At 42.1% G+C, this 23,260-nt stretch overlaps 1 protein-coding gene and 1 long non-coding RNA gene across 2 annotated transcripts in view; one reads left to right on the top strand and one right to left on the bottom strand.

The window, feature by feature from the left end:
• LOC114054246 (CDK5 and ABL1 enzyme substrate 1-like) overlaps window positions 1-1,260 on the bottom strand; it is a 150,449-nt gene extending 149,189 nt beyond the window's left edge. The window contains exon 1 of the mRNA XM_027877424.1: window positions 257-1,260. Coding sequence (XP_027733225.1) covers window positions 257-1,191 — 935 coding nt within the window. The 5' untranslated portion in view covers window positions 1,192-1,260. The remainder of the gene's footprint in view (window positions 1-256) is intronic.
• LOC114054247 lies at window positions 833-12,116 on the top strand. The gene is made up of 3 exons (XR_003570447.1): window positions 833-910; window positions 3,392-3,528; window positions 11,876-12,116. It is a non-coding gene; the product is annotated as an uncharacterized LOC114054247 (long non-coding RNA).
• Window positions 12,117-23,260: the final 11,144 nt, after the last annotated feature.

Raw genomic sequence — 23,260 nt, 5'->3', positions numbered from 1 at the left:
CGGCATGGTCTCTGTGCTCTAGGAGCAGGAGGCAGAAGGATGTTAAAGTGTGCAAGGATCCCACAGGGAATGGGGAGGGGACCCAGCACTCCAGTCTAGAGAGTCAGCATGGGCTCTGTGCTCTAAGTGCAGGAGAGAGAAGACTGTTAAAGTGTGCAAGGATCCCACAGGGAATGGGGAGAAGACCCAGGACTCTAGCCCAGAGAGCGGGCAGTAGAGGAGGATGTAAAGGGTGTGACGCCCCCCGGGTACTCACCGGGACCTCTGCAGCTGCTCGAAGGCGCCCACCTGCCCCGACTGCTCAAGACAGCAGTAGTTCTGCGAGGTCTGTCTGGAGAACGAGATGGGCAGGATTCCCTGAGTGAAGGAGTTGAGGCGGCTCCGGCTGCCGCTCCCGCCCCCCGGTGTCCCGGAGCCCAAGAAAGTGGCCGCCGGCACCTGCACCGGGGCAAAGGCATCGTCTTCCTCCAACTCCTCCTCCCCTCCCTCCCCCGGCCCGTCACGCTGCTGCTGCAGCGGAGGCTGCTGGAGCGCTGGGGGAGGTGGCTGCCGGCTGGCCTGAGACTGTTCCCCCGAAGCCCGGTCTACGCTCAGGGGGCTCAGGAGCCCGCGGGCACCCCCGCAGTGGGGCGCTGCTGCAGGGGGATAGCAGCCCAGCTGCTGCTGCTGCTGCTGCTGCTGCTGCTGCTGCAGCGCACAGGCAGTCCCTCCAGCAGCCGCTGCCGCTGCCGCCGCCGCCGCGGGCGGGTAGAAGCTGCCCTTGTCGGCCGCCGAGAGCAGGCTGAGCCGAGCCCGGACTCCGCCGCCGCCGCCCGCGGCGCCGCCTGTCCCGGACCTGGCCGCCCCGCTCTCCTCGCCGCTGCCCCAGTCCTCGCTCTGCAGCGGGGGCCGCCCGTCCAGAGAGATGTTGGTGAGGAAGGAGAGGGCAGCCTGCCGGCGCCGCGGGTCCATGCGCTGCTTCCTGGGGGGCTCGGGCTGCTGCTGCTGCTGCGGCTGCGGGGGCTGCCTCTGCTGCTGCTGCTGCCCCGCGTCCGTGCCGCTGCCCCGGGGGCTGGCGTCGGCGGGAGCGCCTCCGCCTCCACCGCCGCTGCGGCTGCTGGTGCTCTTGCTGGTGCCGCTGCCGCTGCCGCTGCTGCTGCTACTGCTGGTGGGGGGGGTGGCGGTGGTGGCCGCTGCAGCCGCCGCCGCCATTGTCTCCGTTTTCAGCGATGCCCCGATATAACGAGGAGGCGCGGAAGGGCTAAGCTAGGGAAGGACGAGCGGGGCCGGCGGCAGCAGCAGCGGCGGCGGTGGCAGCGGCAGCAGCAGCAGCAGCGTGCGCGGCCGCAGCTACCGCGCTCCGGCCCCCCGCGTGGCATGGCATGCAAGCCTCCCTCTGCCCCGCTTTGGCCCTGGGTGCACCGAGGGGCGGGTGGGGGGCCTCCTCCAGGGGACTTGCGGGTGCGCTTTTCCTCTCTCCCCTAATCCGCCTTGTCCTCCTCCTCCCCCTCCTCCTCCTCCTCCTCTCTCTCCTCTTTCTGCCTCCTCGCCTCGCTCCGTCTCTTCTCTCCTTGGCCGATGTTATTAGTATTTATAGGTGCACTCGCCCTGCGCTAACGCTACGAAGCGCTCTTTGCAATAACACAGTATCACGTGTGGGAAATGAAACCTGGGAAGAAAACAAAGCTGCAGCCAGCGACCGGCTGGGGTGGGGGGGGGAGGGAGGAGGAAGAGGAGGAGGAGAGACTGGGGGGGGCTTGTCTGCGCAGGGGGCGGGAAGTTTGGACAGGCTCCTCTCTCCTCCCTCTGCCTCCTCTCTCCTCTCTCTGTCTCTCTCTTTCTCTGTCTGTCTCTGTCTCTGTCTCTCTCTTTCTCTCTCTCTCCCCCTCCCCTCCCCCTCTCCATCACTGCTCCCTCAATCCCTCTCCCCCAGGTGAAAAAGAGCATTAGGTCGCAGCACAAAATGATCCAGGCGTGTTTGTCTAAGCATATATCTTAATTAGAGTTATGTGGAGCATGACAAAGTGTGTACATAAGTAAAAATCGCTCTCAGTGGTATGAGAGGATTGATGTTGGATTAAGAGAATTGTTAAGTCATAGAATTAACTGTCAAAGATTCATTTATGCTCCATTTTGCTACATCCTCCAAAGGGGGGAAAAAACACAAAAAATTTTAACAGTTAAATCTCTGGACTTTGACAGATAATGATGGAAAGAACAAGGAATTTGAAGTCAGAGTCCAAATACTTCCTGTGCTATTGTATGTATCTGTCTGGCCTTGGCAAAGTCATTTCCCTAAATCCTTAGCCTTCCTCATGTATAAAATGAAAGGGGGTTGGTCTCTTGTCTCTTCCAGCTCTAAAAATTGTAAGCCTATATTTACGTGGCGGCTAAACATCCCCGACCGCCGTTTAGGCAATTGAATCACACTCCCCCCACCCCACCCTACCTCCTTTTTATCTTATGATCTGTTTTCCCGTTTGTGAAAGATTGGATAATAGACTTATGGAGGCCTTGGTGGATGGAGCTATTAGACAAGTGCTTATCTTAGAGATGCATAATACTCACATCAAAGGCTGAGTTCATTTGTAAATCCCCATTGAATGAAAAATTATTATTTTTCGTATCTCTGGAGCCAAGGCCCATTCTCTTTAAGAACTGACATAAAATTGACATAAAATACCCTCTCATCCTTTCTGGAAACTGCCACCTCCCTCCTTAAGTGACTATGGTTATGGAAATATATACCACAGCTGGGGCTTGAATCTGTGTCTCCTAACCCCAAATCTATATTCCCTTGGTCTCTTTCTCAAAGCTTACTTTTACATAGTTGGGTTTCTCATAAAATTCTGTGAGATAGGTAGCTTAAGTATTATCATTTCCAATTTACAGAAGAAGAAACTGATTGAAAGGTGAAGTGAGTGGATCAGGGTCACGGTGTTGGTGTCAGAGGCAAAACCTATCAGGGTAACTTTTGGTCACTGAAATGAGATTCATTCATCCAGTTCATTATTTTATGTTTCCTGACTTTAAGATCCTTTGCTAGTCATAAACACCAGTGGAGGAATCCAAGTGGCATAGAATCTAGTTCATGGCCTCTTGGAGTTTTCTTATCGAATCTTGAGTGCTCTGTCTGAAGACAGCAAACTCCACCTGCTGGGGACATCATTCAGAAGTTAGTCACCTGGAGATGTGTAGTCATGCTTTAGTATGATATGGATGACTTACTTGTCAGCATCAGCTGACAAGTTTCTCAGGCTCACTGGGTTGAACTTTGTGACATCCAAGAAACCTCACTACACTTTTCTTAGAAACAAAATGTTTTGAGATCAGGGATTAAATTTAATGAAAGGCTTAAATTGAACCCTGCAGCTAATCGGTCACTTTACATTGAAATTCCACTCTATTTCAGATTCAGGAAAGTAAACTGAGTAATGGAGAAGGAATACACCACCAGTCCTGAAACCGGTAGCCAACGAGGAGTGCGGCTTCAAGTTACATTTGCCAAAGACAAACAGTACATTCCACATGGCACAGCCAGGGTCACAGGTTGTAGACAAATAAAAGACAATGCTTTTTTTTTTAAACAAATTTTGTTAACTTTTCTATGCTTAAAAAAAAAAACAAAACAATATGCAAAGTGAAGTCTTTCCCTTGCTTAAGCAGACTGATTTAGCCTCCTGCTCCCAGGCACTGATGACCATGATCTGTGCAGGTTAGTTAGAAATTCAATTACTCTGCTTAAGTAACTACCTTGAAAATTTCAAGGTGCTTATTACAGCTAACTTAGTTTACATGACCACTGGCCATCAAATACAGGGTCACAGAATTACTAAGTGAATGAGTTTAACTCTTTTGTTTATTAACCTCAAGCTTGCCAGTTTCCATTTTTATTTAAACATCTGTCTCATTTGGCCATACTTGGTAGATACTTAAGCAGCCCCAAAGGATGTTTCTGGGGGTAACAGAATAGAGGGAAAAGGCTATTTTAATTAAAAAAAAGTTGGGGGGAAATTTTAAATACACCACTGTATTTGTCCTAAATTAAATTCTTCATTCGTATCTCAATTTGACATTTAAAATCTGAGTTTGATTCCATATTGATTCAGTCAACAAATAACTAATTGAGTATCTATTATATGCCATACCACTGTCCCAGGCTGTAGGGTCATTTTTTAAATGTATAAAAGAGTGGACCCTGGAGTCTTAGACAATATCTGATTAGGTGCTCAAATTATTGATATAGATGGTGAGTATGAGGAGTTCAGAAAAGAGAGACTTTCAGTAGTAGCTTGAACTGTAGGAAAGGGCAGTAGGGAGGTGTAGTGATAGATCAGGGACTCTTAACCTTTTTGGGGGTCATGAACCCCTTTGGCAGTCTGGCGAAGTCTATGGACTCCTCAGAATAACATTCTGAAATGCATAGAATGCAGAGGATTATAAATGGAACTAATTATATTGAAATACATTATCAAAATATTTTAGAAAACAGGTTTACAGACTCCAAGTTAAGAACTTCTGGTTCAAAAGATGGGAAAAGACATTTTAAGAAGGCAAAATAACATAGTCCTGGGGGGGTCATTAGCAAAGAGAAATGTAACTTGAATGGAACTTCTATAAACCTTTCTCCTAGCCTTTTTTGTTTTTAACAAACTTGTTTTCTGTACTGTGCTATCCCTTGCATCCATCCAAAGAAAACGTTTTGATGATTTGATGACTCACTTGACTGGCAGAATGGGGGGATTGATTGACTTTCTTTTTTGACTATTAACTGACTTGATAGAACAGAGTCAAGGGATTGAACTCATAAAACCTAAGGAAACTTGGAGACAAAAGGCTGCCACACATTCAAAGTCAGCTTTAAAAACAAACAAACAAACAAACCCTAAAATGAAGAGAATTACACTTTAGATGGACAGGAGCCAGTCAGTCAATAAACTCATGGAACCGGAGGTAGAGTGCTGGGCCTGGAGTCAGGAAGCCCTGAGTTCAAATCTGGCCTCAGACGCTTACTATCAGTGTGACCCTGGGCAAGTCCCTTAACCCTGTTTGCCTCAGTTTCCTCATCTGGAAAACACTCTGGAGAAGGAAATGGCAAACCACTCTAGCATCTTTGCCAAGAATACCCCAAGAAAAGACTGAAAATGACTGAAGACAATAATAAATATTGATAATGCCTACTATGTGCCAGGTACTGTGTTAATCACTGGGTGTAGAAAGAAAAGCAGAAGAAAGTCCCGAATCTCAAGGAACTCACAGTCTAATGGTGGAGACAACACGCAAAGAGCTACATGTATATAAGATATTTTGAGCTTTTCCTTTTTTTTTTTTTTTCGGTCAAGGCAATAGAGATTAAGTGACTTGCCCAGGGTCACACAGCTAGTGAGTATCATGTGTCTGAGGTTGGATTTGAACTCGGGTGTTCCTGACTCCCGGGCCGGTGCTTTATCCACTGCAACAACTAGCTGCCCCTACAAGATATTTTGTTGTTCATTTCAGACATGTCCAATTCTTCATGACTCCATTTGGAGTTTTCTTGGCAAAGATACTGGAACGGTTTGCTTTTTTTTTTCCTTCTATAGTACCAGATACAGACAGGCTAAATTGGAAGTAATCAGCAGAAAGAAAGCAGTATGATTGAGGGGGATTGGGGAAGGCTTCTCTTAGAGGCACTAAGAATATGAATTGTCTGTGTTGGCCCAGATTAGCAGATAATTTTAAGTTGGGTTACATTAGACAGGTTCTTTGGCTACTGTTGGTAGACCAGAAACGTTTATATCATTTCAGAGAAGTAGGGATGGAAAGGTTAGTCTAGATCATGGAATGGTAGAGCTGGGAGGCATCTGGTCCATCTTCTCATTTTACAGATGACAAGGCCCTATGTGTTGATATGAAGTCACGAGGCTGTAGAGTAGGAAAAACCAGGACTAGAGACTACCCTTCCTGACTTCCACTCAGTTTGCTTTTTAGTTCATATATATAGCATCTTCTGTCACTCACCTCATCTAAATAGACCTGATTCCTTCAGGTTTCTAAGTTCCATTGCAAGAGATGGCACATTTTGATGACTAAGCAGTCCTTTAGTTGGGTATCACAAAATGATGGAGAAAGTTAGCTGTCCAATCCTGAAATGCCTCAAGCTAAATAGGGAGATACCTGATACAGTTATCCCTTCTGCGTCTCAGAGGTTAGGGAGGTCTGGAAAATCCTCATAAAAATTTTTGGCCATCCCTTTGTCCCAGAGAAGTCTAAATTATTATGGTACTAAAAGATAAAATATTTTGATATTATACAATGCTAATGAGAAGGGAATTTATAATTTTCATGTTAATCAATATGATATGTGTAATGAATATGCTAATAATTTAGTTTTCTCAAGAGCTGACTCTCTGACTTGGGAGTCAGAGCTCACAGTGCAGCTTGAACTGATTAATCAAAACTCTGACAACGCTCGCCATCACTGGACCTTCAGTGAATCGAATCACAGATTGTAGAACCTGCACCCATCACAGAACCCTGGTTCTGTACTTTAGGGAAGGTGGTCACAACCCCCAAAGACTTGACTCCAGAATTGTGTATTGTGGGACTTGCAGATTTCTCATGGGAAACCGCTAAATGACTGTTTGTAATCCACCTTTTCCCCTCCTTCCTCAGTTGTGATTTAAGTATATAATATGGCTAAGAGAATATTCCTCACTCTGAAATTGATTAATTAAACCACTTGATTACTGGCACTCCTATCTCTGGGACTGTTTTGTGCAGCTCCCAGTGTTCTCAGGTTAGAGACTGGCTCAGCAAAAATCCAGTTAACACCATAGGTAGTTTTATGCATTTCTGAGTTTCTAAACTTTTTCTTTTTAGTCTGTGGCTTCCACAAAACTCCCCCCAAATTCCCATTTAATTTCTTATGCCGACCCATAACATATTGAAACTGAGATGGGGAAAGTCGAGATGTGGAAGGGTGAACCGTACTAGTTTTTTGGGAGAATGTCTGCCTCCCCCTGTGTTTTCACTCTGTGGAGAGTAGATTGCCAGACGAAACAATGCAAGTGAGCAATGAATGACTTCTGGCTCACATTTTCTTTTGGATGCCTGGTGTGAGAAAGTAGGGAGAGTGTTACATTGGGGCCATTATTTGTTTAAGTCCTAAAGAACCAAGATGCTCCTGTGGAACTGGGGAAGGACAAGTGTCCTCTTTCACTGAGGATGATATTCAATACCCAGGGAAGACGTCGGACTTGTACTTAACCTATTTCAAAGCCTCCCATGAAGTGTCAGCAGTTCATTTTTTGTTGTTGTTCGGGCATTTCATTCACGTCCAACTCTTTGTGACTCCATTTGGGATTTTCTTGGCAAAGATACTAGAGTGGTTTACCATTTCCTTCTTTAGCTCATTTTTACAGATGAGGAAACGGAGGCAAACAGGGTTGAATGACTTGCCCAGGGTCACACAGCTAGTAAGTGTGTGGTGTCTGAGGCTGGATTGCACCACCTAGCTATGCTTGCCCGAATCCACCCGGAGTCCATCTGTAGAATTTTTAAGCAAACTGAAATCTCAAAGGAAAACAGAATGACTTTATTTGTCATGATATATTTAGCTTAAATTTTAATGACCTCCAGAAATGTCTGCCTTTAAAGAAATATTCAAAATTCATGCATTTCATGAAAAGAGAATTTTGAGAGGGAATTCTGATGTGTCACAGGACCACAGCTTTTGACTTAGGAGAGGCATCAGTAGTGGTCATCTAGTCCACCCACCCCTTACCCCCCTTTTATTTTTTACAAATGAGGAAACTGAGACCCAGAGAAGATAAATTATTTGCCTAAGGTCAAACTGGTGGGAAGAGACCAAGTTCTCTCCTAATTCAGCACTCTTTACACCATACCATATTTCCCCCTTCCTAAGTGTTTTCCTCTCAATAATATTTCATATCTATTTAACCATTTGGGAACAATTTCTGATAATTGAATCGGCGTGCGGCACGAACTGACCAAAAGCTGGGGAAAGGGTGTAGTGATGGTCAGAAGACCTAGGTTTGAGTCCTGACTAGGCCACTTATTAGCTGTGTGAGTTGGAATAGTCACTTGGTGTTTCCCAATCAGTGAAATGAAGAGGTTGGACAGGCTGAACTCTGGGGGCCGTCCAGGGATGATTTTAAGTGGTTTTTAATCTGCTCTTCTGGCCCTTGTGCGCCCTCTGGTGGCGGTGCTAACATATGATGAACCAGCCAGGGGAAGGAAGAGGGGCTCACAGAGTGACAACATTCCCACCCTAGGAATGCTTGGCCTCTTTGCCAGCAGCCCTGGCCAGGGAGAATTTGTGAGGGCAACCATCACATCACATTCACATAAAAACAGTTTTTATGGAGCACATTTGTACCATTAAGAGCCAAGAGAAGCCAAAGGAAACCTTATGAAAAGTTGACTAAACCCCTCATGCATTTTAAAATCATGTTTCCTGATCTTTTGAGTCATGTCAAGTAATAAAACTTTGAAAAAAATTTAAAAGCATATCTTGCAGCTGAGTCAAAGTTAAAAAGAAAACCCAACAACCTCGTATTAAATCTGTGTGGCAGATGAGATTCTGCATTTAGGAAGGAGGAAATCTGGCTGGTGATGGCTACAGTTGCACACACACACATCTTTTCATAGAATCCCTCCTTTTTTGGTGGCCTGTAACTTCTGGGCCTTAAGGTTCACTGGTTTTAATGACCCTGAGAGAGCAATGGGGGAGGTTTATGGGGAGTTTTAGCAAACTAGTCATGAGATGATACTTTTTTTCTTTCATTTTTTTAGCCACAGCATTGAGATTGCCTACAGAGGTGTAGAGATGTTGAGAATCGTATGGGTACAAGGTAGCTACACCCAGCCCAGATCCTTGACATGCACACTGACAGTCAAGTCTTCTCATAAACCTTAGAATTAAATAAAATAGGAAAGGATTTCGACTGATCATAACACCACTTAATAATTATAACCTAGCATCTGTAGAGATTGCTTTAAGGTTTGCAAAACACTTTACAAATACTATCTCATTTGAGCCTTACAATATTATCTCATTTGAGTCCTTATAACAACTCTGGGAGGTAGGTGCTATAATCATTCCCATTTTATAGATGAGGAAACTGAAGCAAAAAAAGGTGAAGTGACTTGCCCAGGATCACTCAGCTAGTAATTATCTTTTGGCTGAATTTGAACTTAGGTGCTCCTAGGCGCTCTATCCATTGTACCACCTAACGGTCTCCTACTTGTTTTTGTTTTTGTTTTTGTTTTTTTTAATCATACCCAACTGCCTTTTGCCTGGAAAATGCTTTAAAATATACCTTATTGGGGCAGGTAGGTGGCGCAGTAGAGAGAGCACCAGCCCTGAAGTCAGGAGGACCTGAGTTCAAATCCAGCCTCAGACACGACACTTATTAGCTGTTTGACCCTAGGCAAGTCACTTAACCTTGACTGCCTCACCAAAAAAAAAAAAAAAATACATATATATGTATATATATAAATATAAAATATATATGTGTGTATGTATACACACACACACACACACACACACTCACATACCTCATCTAACCATATTTTGCCCTGGGTAGTAAAGGAACGGAACCATATTTTCTATGTTACTCATAGGGAAAAATTTAAATGATAATGATAGCTAATTTAGAAGTTTACAATACACTTTACATATATTTTTTCATTTTCATCCTTGCAACAACCCCACGTGATATTATTACCCTCATTTTACAGATAAGGAAACTGGCTGGGAGAGGCTGTCACTTGCTTTGGGTCATATAGCAACTTGAGCACTCCCTCCCTGTGAAAAACTTAGAAAAGCTCTCTCAGCTTTGAGGCACTCTCAAAGTCAGTACCTGGCTTAAAACCATAGCTCAAGAGCTCTGACCAAGAGGATTATTTTTCCCAGCCAGCCAGAGAGCACATTGATGTGAGAACATGCGTATTGGAAACACATGAAGGAATCATTTGTGACACATAACGGGAACCCAGAGGACCATGGCACACATGTAGGGTGCACATCAGTAACCTGTGTGACCAGATGACATCTGGAAGGATAATTCCCTGCTACAGAGTTGTCAATGTGCTTTGGTGATCTCATCCCACTGTATTCTGCTGGGCGTTGCATCTTTCCTCTCTGTCACACTGTGCTGTCTTTGGCTGAGCTTCACCTCTTCAGAGCCATTTGCTGAGAACAGAGAGCATTATCGATCTACCTATTACATTTATCTACCTGGCTACTACATTTTCTCTCTACCTATCTACTGAGGTGGGATGACTAGGAGACCTCTTTCCATCAAGGGCAGGTGAAAACTTTTAGTGCGCAGCCATAAGACTTAGCTAGATGTGACTGCACCCAGGCAAAGAACTTTAAAAAAAAAAAGACAGAATATCTCATTCTAGGATTAAATCTATTCTTTTGGTTGCACTGATTTGGGGGTACATAGACCCAGATAACTACCTGAATTTGGGTTAAAAAATTATTTGTGATCACTGTTATATCCTTGACCCACAAAACTAATTTCTTGTCCTGTTTCCACAAAACATTTACAGAGGTTAGTCAATACTAAATAAACATTTATTAAGTGTCTGCTGTGTACCGGACACTATGCTAAACACTGGAGATATAAATAAGAAAAAAGAAAGATGATCCTTGCCCTCAAGAAAGACAGACAATTTAAGGGGGACAGACAACACAGAAAAGGAAGGAGTGAAAAGGGAAGGGTAAGGGGGGTGCAGCAAAGGTACCCACCCAACACAGCAGCATGGTGGAGAAGGTCAGAGATGTTCCAGAGTAGTGCAGCCTGGTGAGAAACGAGAGGATGTCCTGAGCTGAGTTCCCTTCTAAAATGGAGGTCATGGCTCCACTCATCAATCAGAGGGGTAGAGGGTGGTAATGAGATGAAATACCAAGACCAGTGGGATCCTGCAGGATTATGGTAATAAAGTGAGCCTCATTTCCAAAATCATCTTCCTTTGGCATGCAAATGAAATTAGGTTAGAAATGGTGGTGCTGGGTCCATATTCTTGCCCTTATTATACCCATATTCCAGCAAAAAAGGATTGATCCTTTTTGTATCATTCCAGCTAGCATATGCCTCATCTCCTCACTATTCGGTAATCTGCAGTTTTCTAGATTTGGGTACTATCTTCATTAATGCAGATCACAATTAGTCTGTACCTTATTGGGTTGTTTTTTTGTGAATTGCTGCTGTGGCAGGAAAAAACATTAAAAAGCATTACACTGGTGGCCAGTGTAGTGCTGAACCTCTTCAAAATGTACCTGGGCTGGTCCTCAGACCATAAACACAGTCCATCATCCCTGGCTCATAGATTCAAGCCTTGGCTTAGGTGACCTCTAAGGATGCTTCCACCTCTAAATCTATGATCGCAAAGCTCCCAGAGATTGTACTTCACTGACCTCACCTTTGAGAACCCAGAGCCACTGCCAGGCTACAATGGCATAGCTGAATCAAATGTTAATAGTGTTTAAAGAAAACCGAGCACCTAAATTACATGATACCCACAAAACTAAAAAAGCCAAAGGTAGGATTAGAAGTACAAAGTGGAATTATAGAATCTTAGATTTGGAAGGGACTTCAAAGATGACCCAACTTAACCATTTAACACAAAGAGAAACCTACATCGTTCCCAGGGAGTATTTATCCATCCTCTTTTTAAACACTTCCAGCCATTGATAAGTAACTCATTATCTCTCAAGTTGGCTTGTTTAGTTTTTGGACTGCTTAAGTGTGATCAAATTTTTGCTTATGTAAGAGATACATGGCATGCTTCTTGGGTGGACCCCAACACTATAACATTATATAGTTGGCATAGGCCAACTGTTTACCTTCTAAACTGGTATACTCTGTGCTTACACTGGTAGGTAGGTCTGGGTTGCCAGAGAAGCACCAAGTCAACAAGTCAAGAAGGAGGGCCCTCTGAGAATTCACCTCGTCATTTACCATCTGGATGCTTTCCTGGACTTTATGATCTCCAGAAACCTCATCATTCCACAAGATGAAAGTGACTCGGAAACTTACCTCCTCAGATCATCTCCCTCCCTGGCTGCAGGACTTCATCATGACCTGGCTTTGTTATCTTCCCTCCCCCACCATTTTCAGCTTTTTTCTATGTATTATCTTCGTATTATCTTCCCCCATTAGATTGTGAGCTACTTGAGGACAGGGGCTGTTTATTTCTTTTTCAAATCCCCAGTGCTTAGCACAGAGTAGGACCTTCATAAATGTTTATTGACTCTTTGAATCAAGTGAGCTAGCATTTTTTTCTTCTTTTAAACTTGATGATATATTTATTAGAATAAGAGACTAAATTTGTTAAACATTTGAAAATAAAATGGTTAAAAGGATCTCCATACAATTTTTAGGCATTATACACACAGTTGTCTTACAATATATTCTGTAATTGGATTAGTAGGAAGATAAATCTAATGAACTTTAATGACTTGATCCATTGGTGACACTCAAAAAAAACCCCACTATTTTAGAAATGCCAGTCAAAAATTAAGAGACGTACACCACCAAACAACTAGGGATATCCTACAGAGAATATTTTAAAAATAAATATAGAAATATAGCCATAAGTCTCTAAGTCCTCGAAGTAGACTGATGAAGCCCTGACTATTATGGTAGTGTGGGGCTCTGACTTGATTTAGGTGAAAACAAGCAAGCTAGCATTTTTACAGGATTGGGTGGCAGGCACTGTGATAAGTGCTTGGAATCTAACATGCTGCTTTCCAGGAGCTCACAGTCTAATTGAAGAGACAACATGCACACAACTATGTATAAACAAGGTACAGACAGGAGAATTGGAGATAATCTTGGAGGAAGGTCCTGGCATTAAGAGGACTGGAAAAGGCTTCCTGTAAAAGGTGAGATTTTAGCTGGGACCTGAAGGAAGTCACGGAAGCCAGTGGTAAAGATGAGGAGGCAGAGCCTCTTAGGAATGGGGGACAGCCAGTGAAAATGCCCCGCGTGGAGAGATGGAGTGTTGTATTTGTGGAGACCAGTGTCACTAAATCATAGAATACAGAGGGGGGAGTAAGATAAAGGAAAACTGGAAAGATAGGATGGGCCAGGTTATGAAGGGCTTTAAAAGCCAAGCAGAGGATTCTGTATTTGATCTTGAAGGTAAAAGGAAGCCATCAGCGTTCACCATAAGGGAGAATGGTGGTCGTGGTGGGGAATCTGATGTGGTTAAATGTGGACTTTAGGAAGATCAGCTTGACAGCTGAGATGAGGATGGACAGGGCGAGATAGAGACTTGAAATATTAGATTTTGCAATGTATAAGAAATCATTTGTCAGTTTGTAGACAGCCATTTCAATTGAACAATGAGGTCTGAAACCAGGACATGGAGAGTTAAGAAGAAAGGAAGAACAAGTAAGTAGAAGTCCTAGGACAATAGCTAGCAGGGATTGATAGATCAGGTGAGGGTCTTTTGAGAATGGGGGAGATGTGATGAGAATGTTTGAAGACAGCTGAGAAACAGGCAGTAGACAAGGAAAGATTGAAGACTGGTGAGGGAATGGAGACAACTGTCCATAAATGAGATAAGTATGCTGGTGCATATACAAACTACTCTTTCCTCCTTTTCCTTGGAGAGGAAAACCTAGTAGTCTGTTCTGACCTTGACAGTGTAGTATAAAATAATTTACTGGTCTGGGCAGCTTGGTGATGCAGTGAATAGAGTGCTAGGCCTGGAGTCAGGAAGACCTGAGTTCAAATCCAACCTCAGACACCTAGCTGTGTGACCCTGGGCAAGTCACTTAACCCTATTTGCCTTAGTTTCCTCATCTGTAAAATGAGTTGGAGAAAGAAATGGCAAACCACTCCAGTATCTTTGCAAAACAAAAACAAAATGAAAAAACAAAAACCCAAATGTGTTCACAGAGAGTTGGACACGACTGAACAACAAATTTACCAGTCCAGTGTGTGTGTGTGTGTGTGTGTGTGTAAGAGAGAGACAGAGACAGATGGACAGAGAGAAGAATAGTTATTCTCTGAACAGGCAGGTAAATGACTACTTAGCAAAGTTAGCTACCTGACTGTGGCAGCAAATCCCAAGGGGGTGTTACATCATTTTTTGTTATATTTAAATTTGGAGGAACTCTGGACTTAAAATGGGGGAGAAAAGGAACTAGGTTGGTTCCTACCCCCAAATTTGGTCATGTTCCCTTCACTGGCTCTTTTGCACTTGAGGGGAAGATTCAAAAGGAAAGATACAAGGAATCAGGAAGGTAGGCATGCTAATTCCAAAGGAATATGTATGTACTGAGAAGTGGGGGCAAGGGAAAGGAATTAAAGGTACCAAAAAAGAGGACAATTTCTACCACTAGCCCAAACACAGACGCACTATAAGCTCTAGATGTGTATTGGTTCTGATACAGGACACATATAAAAGGAACTACGTAACTATATAAAAGGAACTTACATAAAAGTTCCCTCTAACTTATATAAAACCTGAGGCTACTTATAATTAAACAAATTGTGGGAAGATCTGAAGTAAAAGAACAAAGAAAGCTATGAAGACAGAGAGCACTGATGATAAAAATGAATATGTAAAATCAACAGGAACTTATTAAGCACCTACTATATTCTGGGCACTTTATTAGCATGGAAAAATTCTAAAAATTCACCCTAAATATTTTACATGGTAATTTTGATTATTTTCAGCATAGTATTACTTTCCTTTTCAAAGACTCCTCATCTGTAAATGAAAAGGTTAAACTGGAATGGTTTCGAAGGTTCCTCCTAATTTTAAATTCTATGATCCATTTTTTTTTTTTTTTTTTTGCTTAGGCAATCTGGGTTAAGTGATTTGCCTAGGATCACACAGCTAGTTAAGTGTCAAGTGTCTGAGGCCAGATTTGAACTCAGGTCCTCCTGACTCCTAAGGCCAGAGTCTATACACTGCACCACCTAGCTGCCCCCTGATCTATCTGTTCTTGAAAGAGAAGCATAGGCAAAGAAGAAGAGTTAGGGAAATTTAAAGTTAAGCTATTAGAATTCCCTGCTATATGAAGACAAATCAGAAATAACCATTTAGATATTTCTAAAACTAGAATGTAAATCTATTTGGGAAATAATTGTTCAATTTATTAGAATTTGAATTATGTACTTTTCAAGACTATATTTACACTGTAAATGCATATAAATAAAAAGGGCAGGGTATTTAAATAGAGAGACTGCTCAATCTAGAGTCAGAGATCCCAGGTTTTAATCCCCACTCTCCTACTTACTAGCTATGTGACCTCTGGCAAGTCATTTAATTTCTGTGTCCTGCAGTCACCACAGGTGTAAGTGAAAAGGTTTTTTTACTACCTGGTGTGAGGTTGGGCAAATCACTTAACCTCTCAAGTCCTCAGTTTCCTCAACTGTAAAATGAGAGGATTGAACTAGAGGGTTGAACTTCTAACCCTAAATCTGTGATCTACACATACAGAGGCTTCAGTCTGGAGGAGCCAGTGAAGGTCGTTAGACACATTTCTCAAAGAAATGATAATGACAATTGAAAGCTCAAAGTTTTCTTTGTGAGGAAATGAACAGCATAAATGCATTATAGGGGTGGATTTTTTGGGTTGCCTGGTTATTGGTTTCCTGTGCTCTGCCTTTGCTGAAAGCGAGGTCTAAGCATTCTGTTGTCTGTGAGTACTGGACAGGGGCAGCCATTATAGTGGGCCTGAAAGACTAATCAGAATGCTGTGTGACCATGGTAACAGATGCTTCTATTTTTAAACTTTTCATTGCATAAAAATTAATTACATTAGATTTTCTTTCTTTCTCACCTCATCACTTTCACTTTCAGAGTTTATAATAACCATTAATACCCTCTAGGTCCAATATTTTCTGGCAGTTAATGACTGATTGGGTTAAGTGCCTTTGGCTTTCCTTCAGGTCCTTAGCAACTCCAGCAAGACATTAATTACTGTTCCAGGAAATGTTTTTTTTCCATTAGAAATTATTGCTTAATTCAACATACTATAGTCAATAACTATGAGGCCCTACTATGTGCCCATTTGGGAATGTGAGGTTGGGGGTTAAAGATGTCCTCCAAGGAGGAGAGTTTCACATTTGGTTACATGAGAAAGATTTTCTCTGACAGTAACTGGCTGAAAAGGACAGTAACCTATACACCAAGCACCCTTAGGTTATAATTAGATATTAACAATATCTAGGAATGAAGTAAGAACCACCCCTCAGATCTGTGGGGATTACACACCCAAGCTATGGAGCCCTGCTAAAGCTTAAAGACCAGTCTTGGATCCAGTAGGACTGACAAGCCTTCTTTCTAAATCCCCTGTAACTGGGGCAGATGCCACAAATTAACACTTATCCAGCAGAAGAAGGGAAAAAAAAACTGCTTTCTAAGCAATGACTATATGAAAGTCTGCAAATGCTGGTCATTCTATTCCAGGTCACCCATTTAAACTGAAAAATTTTTTTAGAGATTTCAATCTATGAAACAGAAAACAAACCCAACACTCAGAAAACTAATTGATCAACGCTTCAATTGACTAACTCCCAAGCTACACAATAACTCTAATGGGGTGGGTTGGGGTGAAAGGATGGATTAAAAAGTTTACCTCTTTCATCTTTCTAGTCATATCTCTAGTCATCTTTCCATTCAAGTTACATTCAAATAATAGTTTATTTGAGAAAAACAGCATAGTGTTACTGACCATTATCAATCACTTAGTCAATCAACATTTATTGAGTGCTTACTAAGTACCAGACCCTGAACTAAATGCTCAAATTAGAGAAGAGCCAAAAGATAAGTCCCTGCTGTTAAAGAGTTTACATTCTAATGGCCGAAATAACATATTCAAACAAATACATACAAAGCAAGCTATATACAGGATAAACAGGAAATAATTAAAAGAAGAAAAGCGTTAGAATTAAGAGGAGTTGGGAAAGTCTTCCAATAGAAGGTGGAATTTTAGTTGGGACTTAAAGGAAGTCAAGGAGGTCAGTTTCACAGCCTTTCCTGACCCTAGGGGGTGTTTTGTGTTTACAATAAAGGTATCCCAAATCAATCAATGGGTAGGGAAGACTTTTAAAAAAATATATTTATTGATATCTTTTTTATATCACCTACATTATTCATTTGACCCTTCTCCCATCTTTTCCCAGAGAGCCATCCCTTATAATAAATAACAAAAAAATTCAGGAAAACTAATCAACATATCAAAAAAATCTGATGTTATATGTAGTGATCACACTCATGATCTCTAATCTCTGCAAAGAAGGCACGGGGAAGTATTGAAGGAAGAATTGTAATAGAAATAAAAAAATGTGATTCATATCACTTGTACCAAAACCAGTACTAGGCTTTTTTAGGACTTTAATGCTCTCTGTCTGCCCCCTAACATATCACTTCTTGCCTTAATGAAGGGTTTGTTTTTGTTTTTGTTTTTGTTTTTGTTTCATATAGACTAGTGGAGCTGGGGAACCTTATAGATGTCCTGGCAAATTGGAAATTTGGAAAATTGGAAAGAGTATCGGCAGTCTGAATCATAAATAAATGATTTACTGACCCCATGAAATGTATTTTTGGTGTCCCAAAGACTAAAAAGATATAGCTAGAATCACTTCTCTTCATTTAACTGGGGAGATGGAGGACTTTTTTTCTTCTACTACTACTTAGGCCTCGGAGGGACACGTTCTCCATATTCACCTGAAATTCCAAAGTGGTTTCTTTCAACCCAAAACGATACTCCCAGAACAACAACCCAGGACCTTTTGAACTACTATTATATTCTTTTTATGTTCCCTTGGCTAAAAGCAAATTTGGTAAGCAGATCTGTCAGCTTTCCTGTTTTATTTAATCTTATTTTTCACAGTTTCTTGGTAGGTTATTTTCTTCCTTACCACCCTTCTAATACCTCTGCCTTGGCAACAAAATGTGGGTGTCTGCACATTTTCATTTCTTATCATTCACCAAAAGAAGCTGAACTCTAGTTATTTACAAATTAATATGTTTTCAAGTACCCATACATAATCTTATATCCATTAGGTAATTGTCTACTACAAAAAAGGTGCCCATCAGATATAATTATGGAGAAAGGTTCTGATGATTCATGTGGGTACAAATGATCCTGTCAAAAGGAATCTTGAAAGCATCATTAAGGATTATGGAGTCTTGGGGAGGAAACAGAAGACTCAGGGGTACAGGTGATTGAAGGTAAGGACTTCAAGAAGAGAAAGGCAGATTTGTGCAGTAAACAGTTGATGAAGAAGATGATGTCTACAGACCACGGCTAAAAATATAGGAAGGACAAGTTCCTGCCTGGAGTTGGTAAGAATGTGTGTTCTTGGAGTGTTGTAGACCTAATTAAAAAAAAAAAAAAAAGGAGGGAGCTATATGTGGAAAAAGAAGGTAGACTGAGAAAACTACCATATTCAACAAGATAGATACAGTTGAGATATAAAAGTCGGAAGAACAGTAGTAGAGACTCTTTTCCCCTCTTTTCTCCTCCCCCCGCACCCCATGCACAGTTCACATAGTTCACAGTATTAGTGTTCACAGCACAGTCCTGTTTGTTCTTCTCCTACTTGGTGGCATTGTACCTTGCTGCTGCTAAGTTCTAGCTTCTGCTTGGTCCAAGAACTCCTCCAAGGCTCTTCCACTGCTATTATCTCACACTTCTGCTTGGACTAGGGGCTTTTCACTGCCCTACCCCAACCTCAGGCTGCTACAATCTCTGAAACTATATTGTCCTCTCCTCTCATGGTGCCACATGGTTTTCTGGTGAGACCATAGGACTTCCAGGTTGTGCATGGTCCCCTCTGGTGGATCTGAATCTCTGTGTGTCCAAAAGACTTTTCTCTGACTGCAATAGCTCTAGTTTTCTCCAAGTCTTTCTGCTCTGCCTTCCAGAATTCTTTTTAAAGGTCAAAGCCAAGGGTATAGCTCAGGGATATGGCTAGGTACAACTCTGTAAGCTATTCTTAACTTGGTATCAATCAGCCAAAGAATGCTTAGTAAGAGCAAGTTCACACCTCATTAAGGAGATACCATCAATGTCAGAACAAAAACTTTGTTAGCCTTGTTAACAAGAAGGTAACCTTGACAAGCAGTCAACCTTGTCAAAAGAATTTTTATGGACACCCTTACCACCCTCAATAATAAATAGTTGTATCCTTCAATAGATGAGTAACCTTTGAAGGGAATTTCTATTTCTGGACCTTTCTCCAACAAGGGGGAAGTACATTGCTGGGTAGAAATAATAGAAACTTTGAGAATTTACAATAGAAAAGGAAAGAAAAGCCAGGCACAGTTGATAAACACTTCAGATTTGGGGAGATCAGATTTCAGAGGCTTCAGAAAAAGGAGGTAGGATTCCATGACCTAAAATTCTACAGGGGACATCAGCCCCACACTCTTTCAAAAGTGAAACTCTAGATGATAGAAACAACAACAACACCTGTTTTCATGGAGGTGACCTCAGTGACTCCTTGACCCCTCTCTCTTCTCCACCTCACAGATCCAGCCAGTTGTTTCTAAATCTTGGCATTTCTTCCTCTACAGCATCTCTTCAATCAGTCCCTACTTACACAACCAACACCCTGCTTCAGTATCTCACCACCTCTTGCCCAGCCTATTATAAGTCTTTAGATAGATTTTCCTGCCTGAAGTCTCTCCCCATTCTAGTACATCCTCTAAAGAGCTTCAAAATTGGTTTTTTCTAAAGCTTGGGACTGACCATGTTACTCTCCTACTCAATAAACTCAGTTGCTTCTAGGATCAAATATAACTTCTCCTGGTTTTAAAAATCCTTTACATCCTAGCCCCAACCTACCTTTTCAACATGTTTACATCATACTCTTCTTTTCTGCATTTTATTGTCCAGCAAAACTGGCCTTTTGCTATTCTTCATACACGGGAGTAATAGTCATCTTCTGTCCCCATGCCTTTGTATTAGATGTGCCCCACACCTGGAATGCATCATCTCAACCTTTCTTAGAATCCCTCCTCCCTTTAAAATCTGTGCTCCAGCACTACTTTCTACATGTAGTCTTTCCTGATTGCCCTCACCCCAGCTATTAGTGCCCTACATTAAGCATGCTCCAAAGAACTGGATTTTCCTTGACTGGTCCCCTGTGAAACTCATCTATCTTCATGTTCTCTTTCTTGATAGAATGTAAACTTCTTAAGGGTAGGAAATGTTTTATTTTTGTCTTTGTAGCCTAGCACATAGGAGGGACTGATTGAATGGGAAGGAAAAAAGGAAGAAAATGAACTGATGTGGATGCACAGGAAACTCATTGACCCACTTGGTTTTTTTAAAGGTGTATGTAAGATGGAAGCATAGGCAGATAACAGAAGGTGAATATAAAACCATGGTACAATTATATAAGAATAATGTCATTGAAGATGGCAAGGGTAGCTAAGGACAACAAGATGAGTTTGCTCTTACTTATCTATATTGGGGAGAAGAGAATCTGCAAAGAAGGGGATGAGACTGTAGTTTGGGATATATCGAGTCAATGAAGGAGAAAAGGCAAATCTGTTCAAGTTACAGTTTACTCAACTTGTATAGAGTTGCTTTAATTTTGCATTTTTTTCCTGCCAAGGGGGAATGATCTTTGGCCTAGAAAAACCAGAACAAAAATAGCTAATCAAGAACTAATGCCTGAGATAGATAGATAGATAGATAGATAGATAGATAGATAGATAGATAGATAGATAGATAGATGATAGATAGGCAGATAAAAGAGTATTTGTTAAACATTTACTATGTGCTAGGCACTGTGCTAAATGCTAGGGATAAAAAAAAGAAAACAAGACAGTTTTTACTCTCCAGGAGCTTATATTCTAATGGGGAAGATAACACATAAAATGGAGATGGAAAGGGATGGGGGTTGGAAGGAAGGCTACCTGAGTGTAGGGAAGACAACCATTGTGTAGGTGGGGCACATTAGAAAATGAGCCAGAAGGAAATGAACAGCTTGTCTGACCCTTCTGATGGTATGGTGGTTAGGGCTAGGACCCATCAGTCATCTTGTTGGCTTCAGAGTGGAGTTGTCCTCAGGGTGGGAGTGGGGGGCAAGGCAGCTAGGGGACAAATCAGAAAGTGAGCTGGAGGGAAGATAGAGTAAGGAGACAGCAGGAGAGTGTCTAGCTGCCCTTTATGAAATCAAGTGATCCAATCCAGATGAATTCTCCAATATTGAAAGAACTGGCAAAAACAATTGCAAAACTACAATGAGAGATCTTTGCCGATTGTGGAGAATTGGAGAACTTACTTCAGGACTGAAAAAGATCAAATGATCTGGTGTTCAAAAGAGGAAAAATATTAAGTCTGAAAACTGGAGGTCAGAGAACTAAATCTTTAGTCCTGGTAACATTCTACACTGTATTATTAAAAGGATGGTTAATGAACTATTAGAAAAGGAAGTTGTGATCTCAAAGACCCAATGTAGCCTCCACAGGAACAAGTCATGTAAGATCAAAATAGTTTTCTGACTGAGTTACTAGAGTGGGACATGAAGAGAATTTTATAAGTGTAGGTATATCTAGGTTTTAGCAAAGTTCTTGACAAAATTTCTCATACTTTTCTTCATCAATAAGATGGAGGAATGTAGTTGAGGGAGAATCAGAGCTGGTTGAATGGTTGGGTCCAAAGAATAGTCCTCAACATTTCAATATCAATTTGGAAGAAGGTTTCCAGCAGAGGGCCCCATCAGTGACTTGGATAAGAATACAAACAGCATGGAGGGATCACTAACAGGGCAGGACAGAGTCAGGATTCATAAATCTGTTGACAAGTCAAAAAATAGAGTGGCATCTATTGTTGAAATTTAATAGGGATGAATAGAAAGTCTCACACTTGAATTCAAATAATCATCCTTATAAGTGCAAAACTGGGAACCCAGGTTAGACAGCAATTAGTCTGAGAAAAATCTGGCAGATTCACTGAACTCCAAGTTCAGTATGAGTCATCAAAGTGATATGACAGTCAAGAAATCTAATGTGATCTTAGGCTATATTAACATAAAGATGTCAAAAATGAGCAAATTTGAGGACTTTTGCAAATGGATGAAAAATGAAAAGAACTGAAGCAGAAGAACAATTTATATGATAACAACAGCACTATAAAGAAAAGCAGATTTTGAAAGCTGTAAGAACAGTGCCTGGCACATAGTAGGTGTTTAATAAAGGTGATTGATTGATTTGAGAGGTGATGGATTCAGGACACCAAATGAGACATGTTTGCTTTTTTTTTTTTTTTAACATGGCCAATGAGGGAATTTGTTTTGCTTGGCTATACGTATTTGTTTGAAGAGGGATAAAAGGACAGAATATCTAGAATAATGAGGAGAGGAGTAACTGGAGTTAACATTTTCAGTTCTGAGTTCTACTCTGTGAAGGAAGGACATTGATGATTGTAGAGCATTCAGAGGAGGGCAGTGAGGATGGGTAAGGGTTCAGAAGAGGAGAGTTCATGGCATACAAGGATCAATTGAAGGAAATAGGGATGTTTAGTCAGGAGATGAGCAGAGTGATGTAGTAACTGTGTTCAAGTATTTGAAGGGCTGTTATGAGAAATAGAGATTAGGGCCAAGATGCCAGAGTAAGAAAAGTTGCTCTCACCATCCCTTATTAACCTCTGAAAGTCCAGAAAATATCACCCCAGGAAAAACCCTGGAACAGCTGAACCAGCAGAAAGACAGGGTGCAGTAGTCTGGTAGCCCAGGTAGCTTGAACGATTAACGGGAAGGGCCTCTCTTGCCCTGGGGGAGGGGGAGCAGTATATAACAGGAGGTGTCCCAGCAAGCTAGTGGAAAGCCTCACCTCAGCAAACCAGGGGGAGATCCTGAACCCCAGGTAGTGGAGCAGGACCCCCAAGTGCCTCAGTACAAGCAGGGGAACCAGTGGAAACCAGCTTGGAAAACCACCACATGCCTAGGCATTCTATGGCAGCCAATTCTCTCAGTGCCTCAGCAAAACTCTGGGAAGCACTCCAAGGGGGAAAGCCCTAGGTGGAGAAACATCGATGTGAAAGGAGCCAGAAAAAAATCAAAAGGAAAGACCCAGGTGAGCAGGCAAACTCCAGAGGCCAAACCCCATCCTACCCCTAGAGTTCCAGTGTTGCTGATTCCAGCCCAACACCAGGTAAGCTGCCAGAACTCTACAGCCTCCAACAGCCAGCACCTAAGACCCCAGCACACAAAGCCAGCGACCAGGCCCTGGGCTCCCAACACAAGAAATTTGGGTCAGTGCCCCCTGCTTCCCAGGAGGAGAGCCT

The sequence above is a fragment of the Vombatus ursinus genome, unplaced genomic scaffold (genome assembly GCF_900497805.2).
Source record: "Vombatus ursinus unplaced genomic scaffold, bare-nosed wombat genome assembly UNPS02014812.1, whole genome shotgun sequence".
Lineage (NCBI taxonomy): Eukaryota > Metazoa > Chordata > Mammalia > Diprotodontia > Vombatidae > Vombatus > Vombatus ursinus.
Note: the sequence above shows the minus strand (reverse complement) of the source record. Positions and strands in the feature narration are given on the sequence as shown.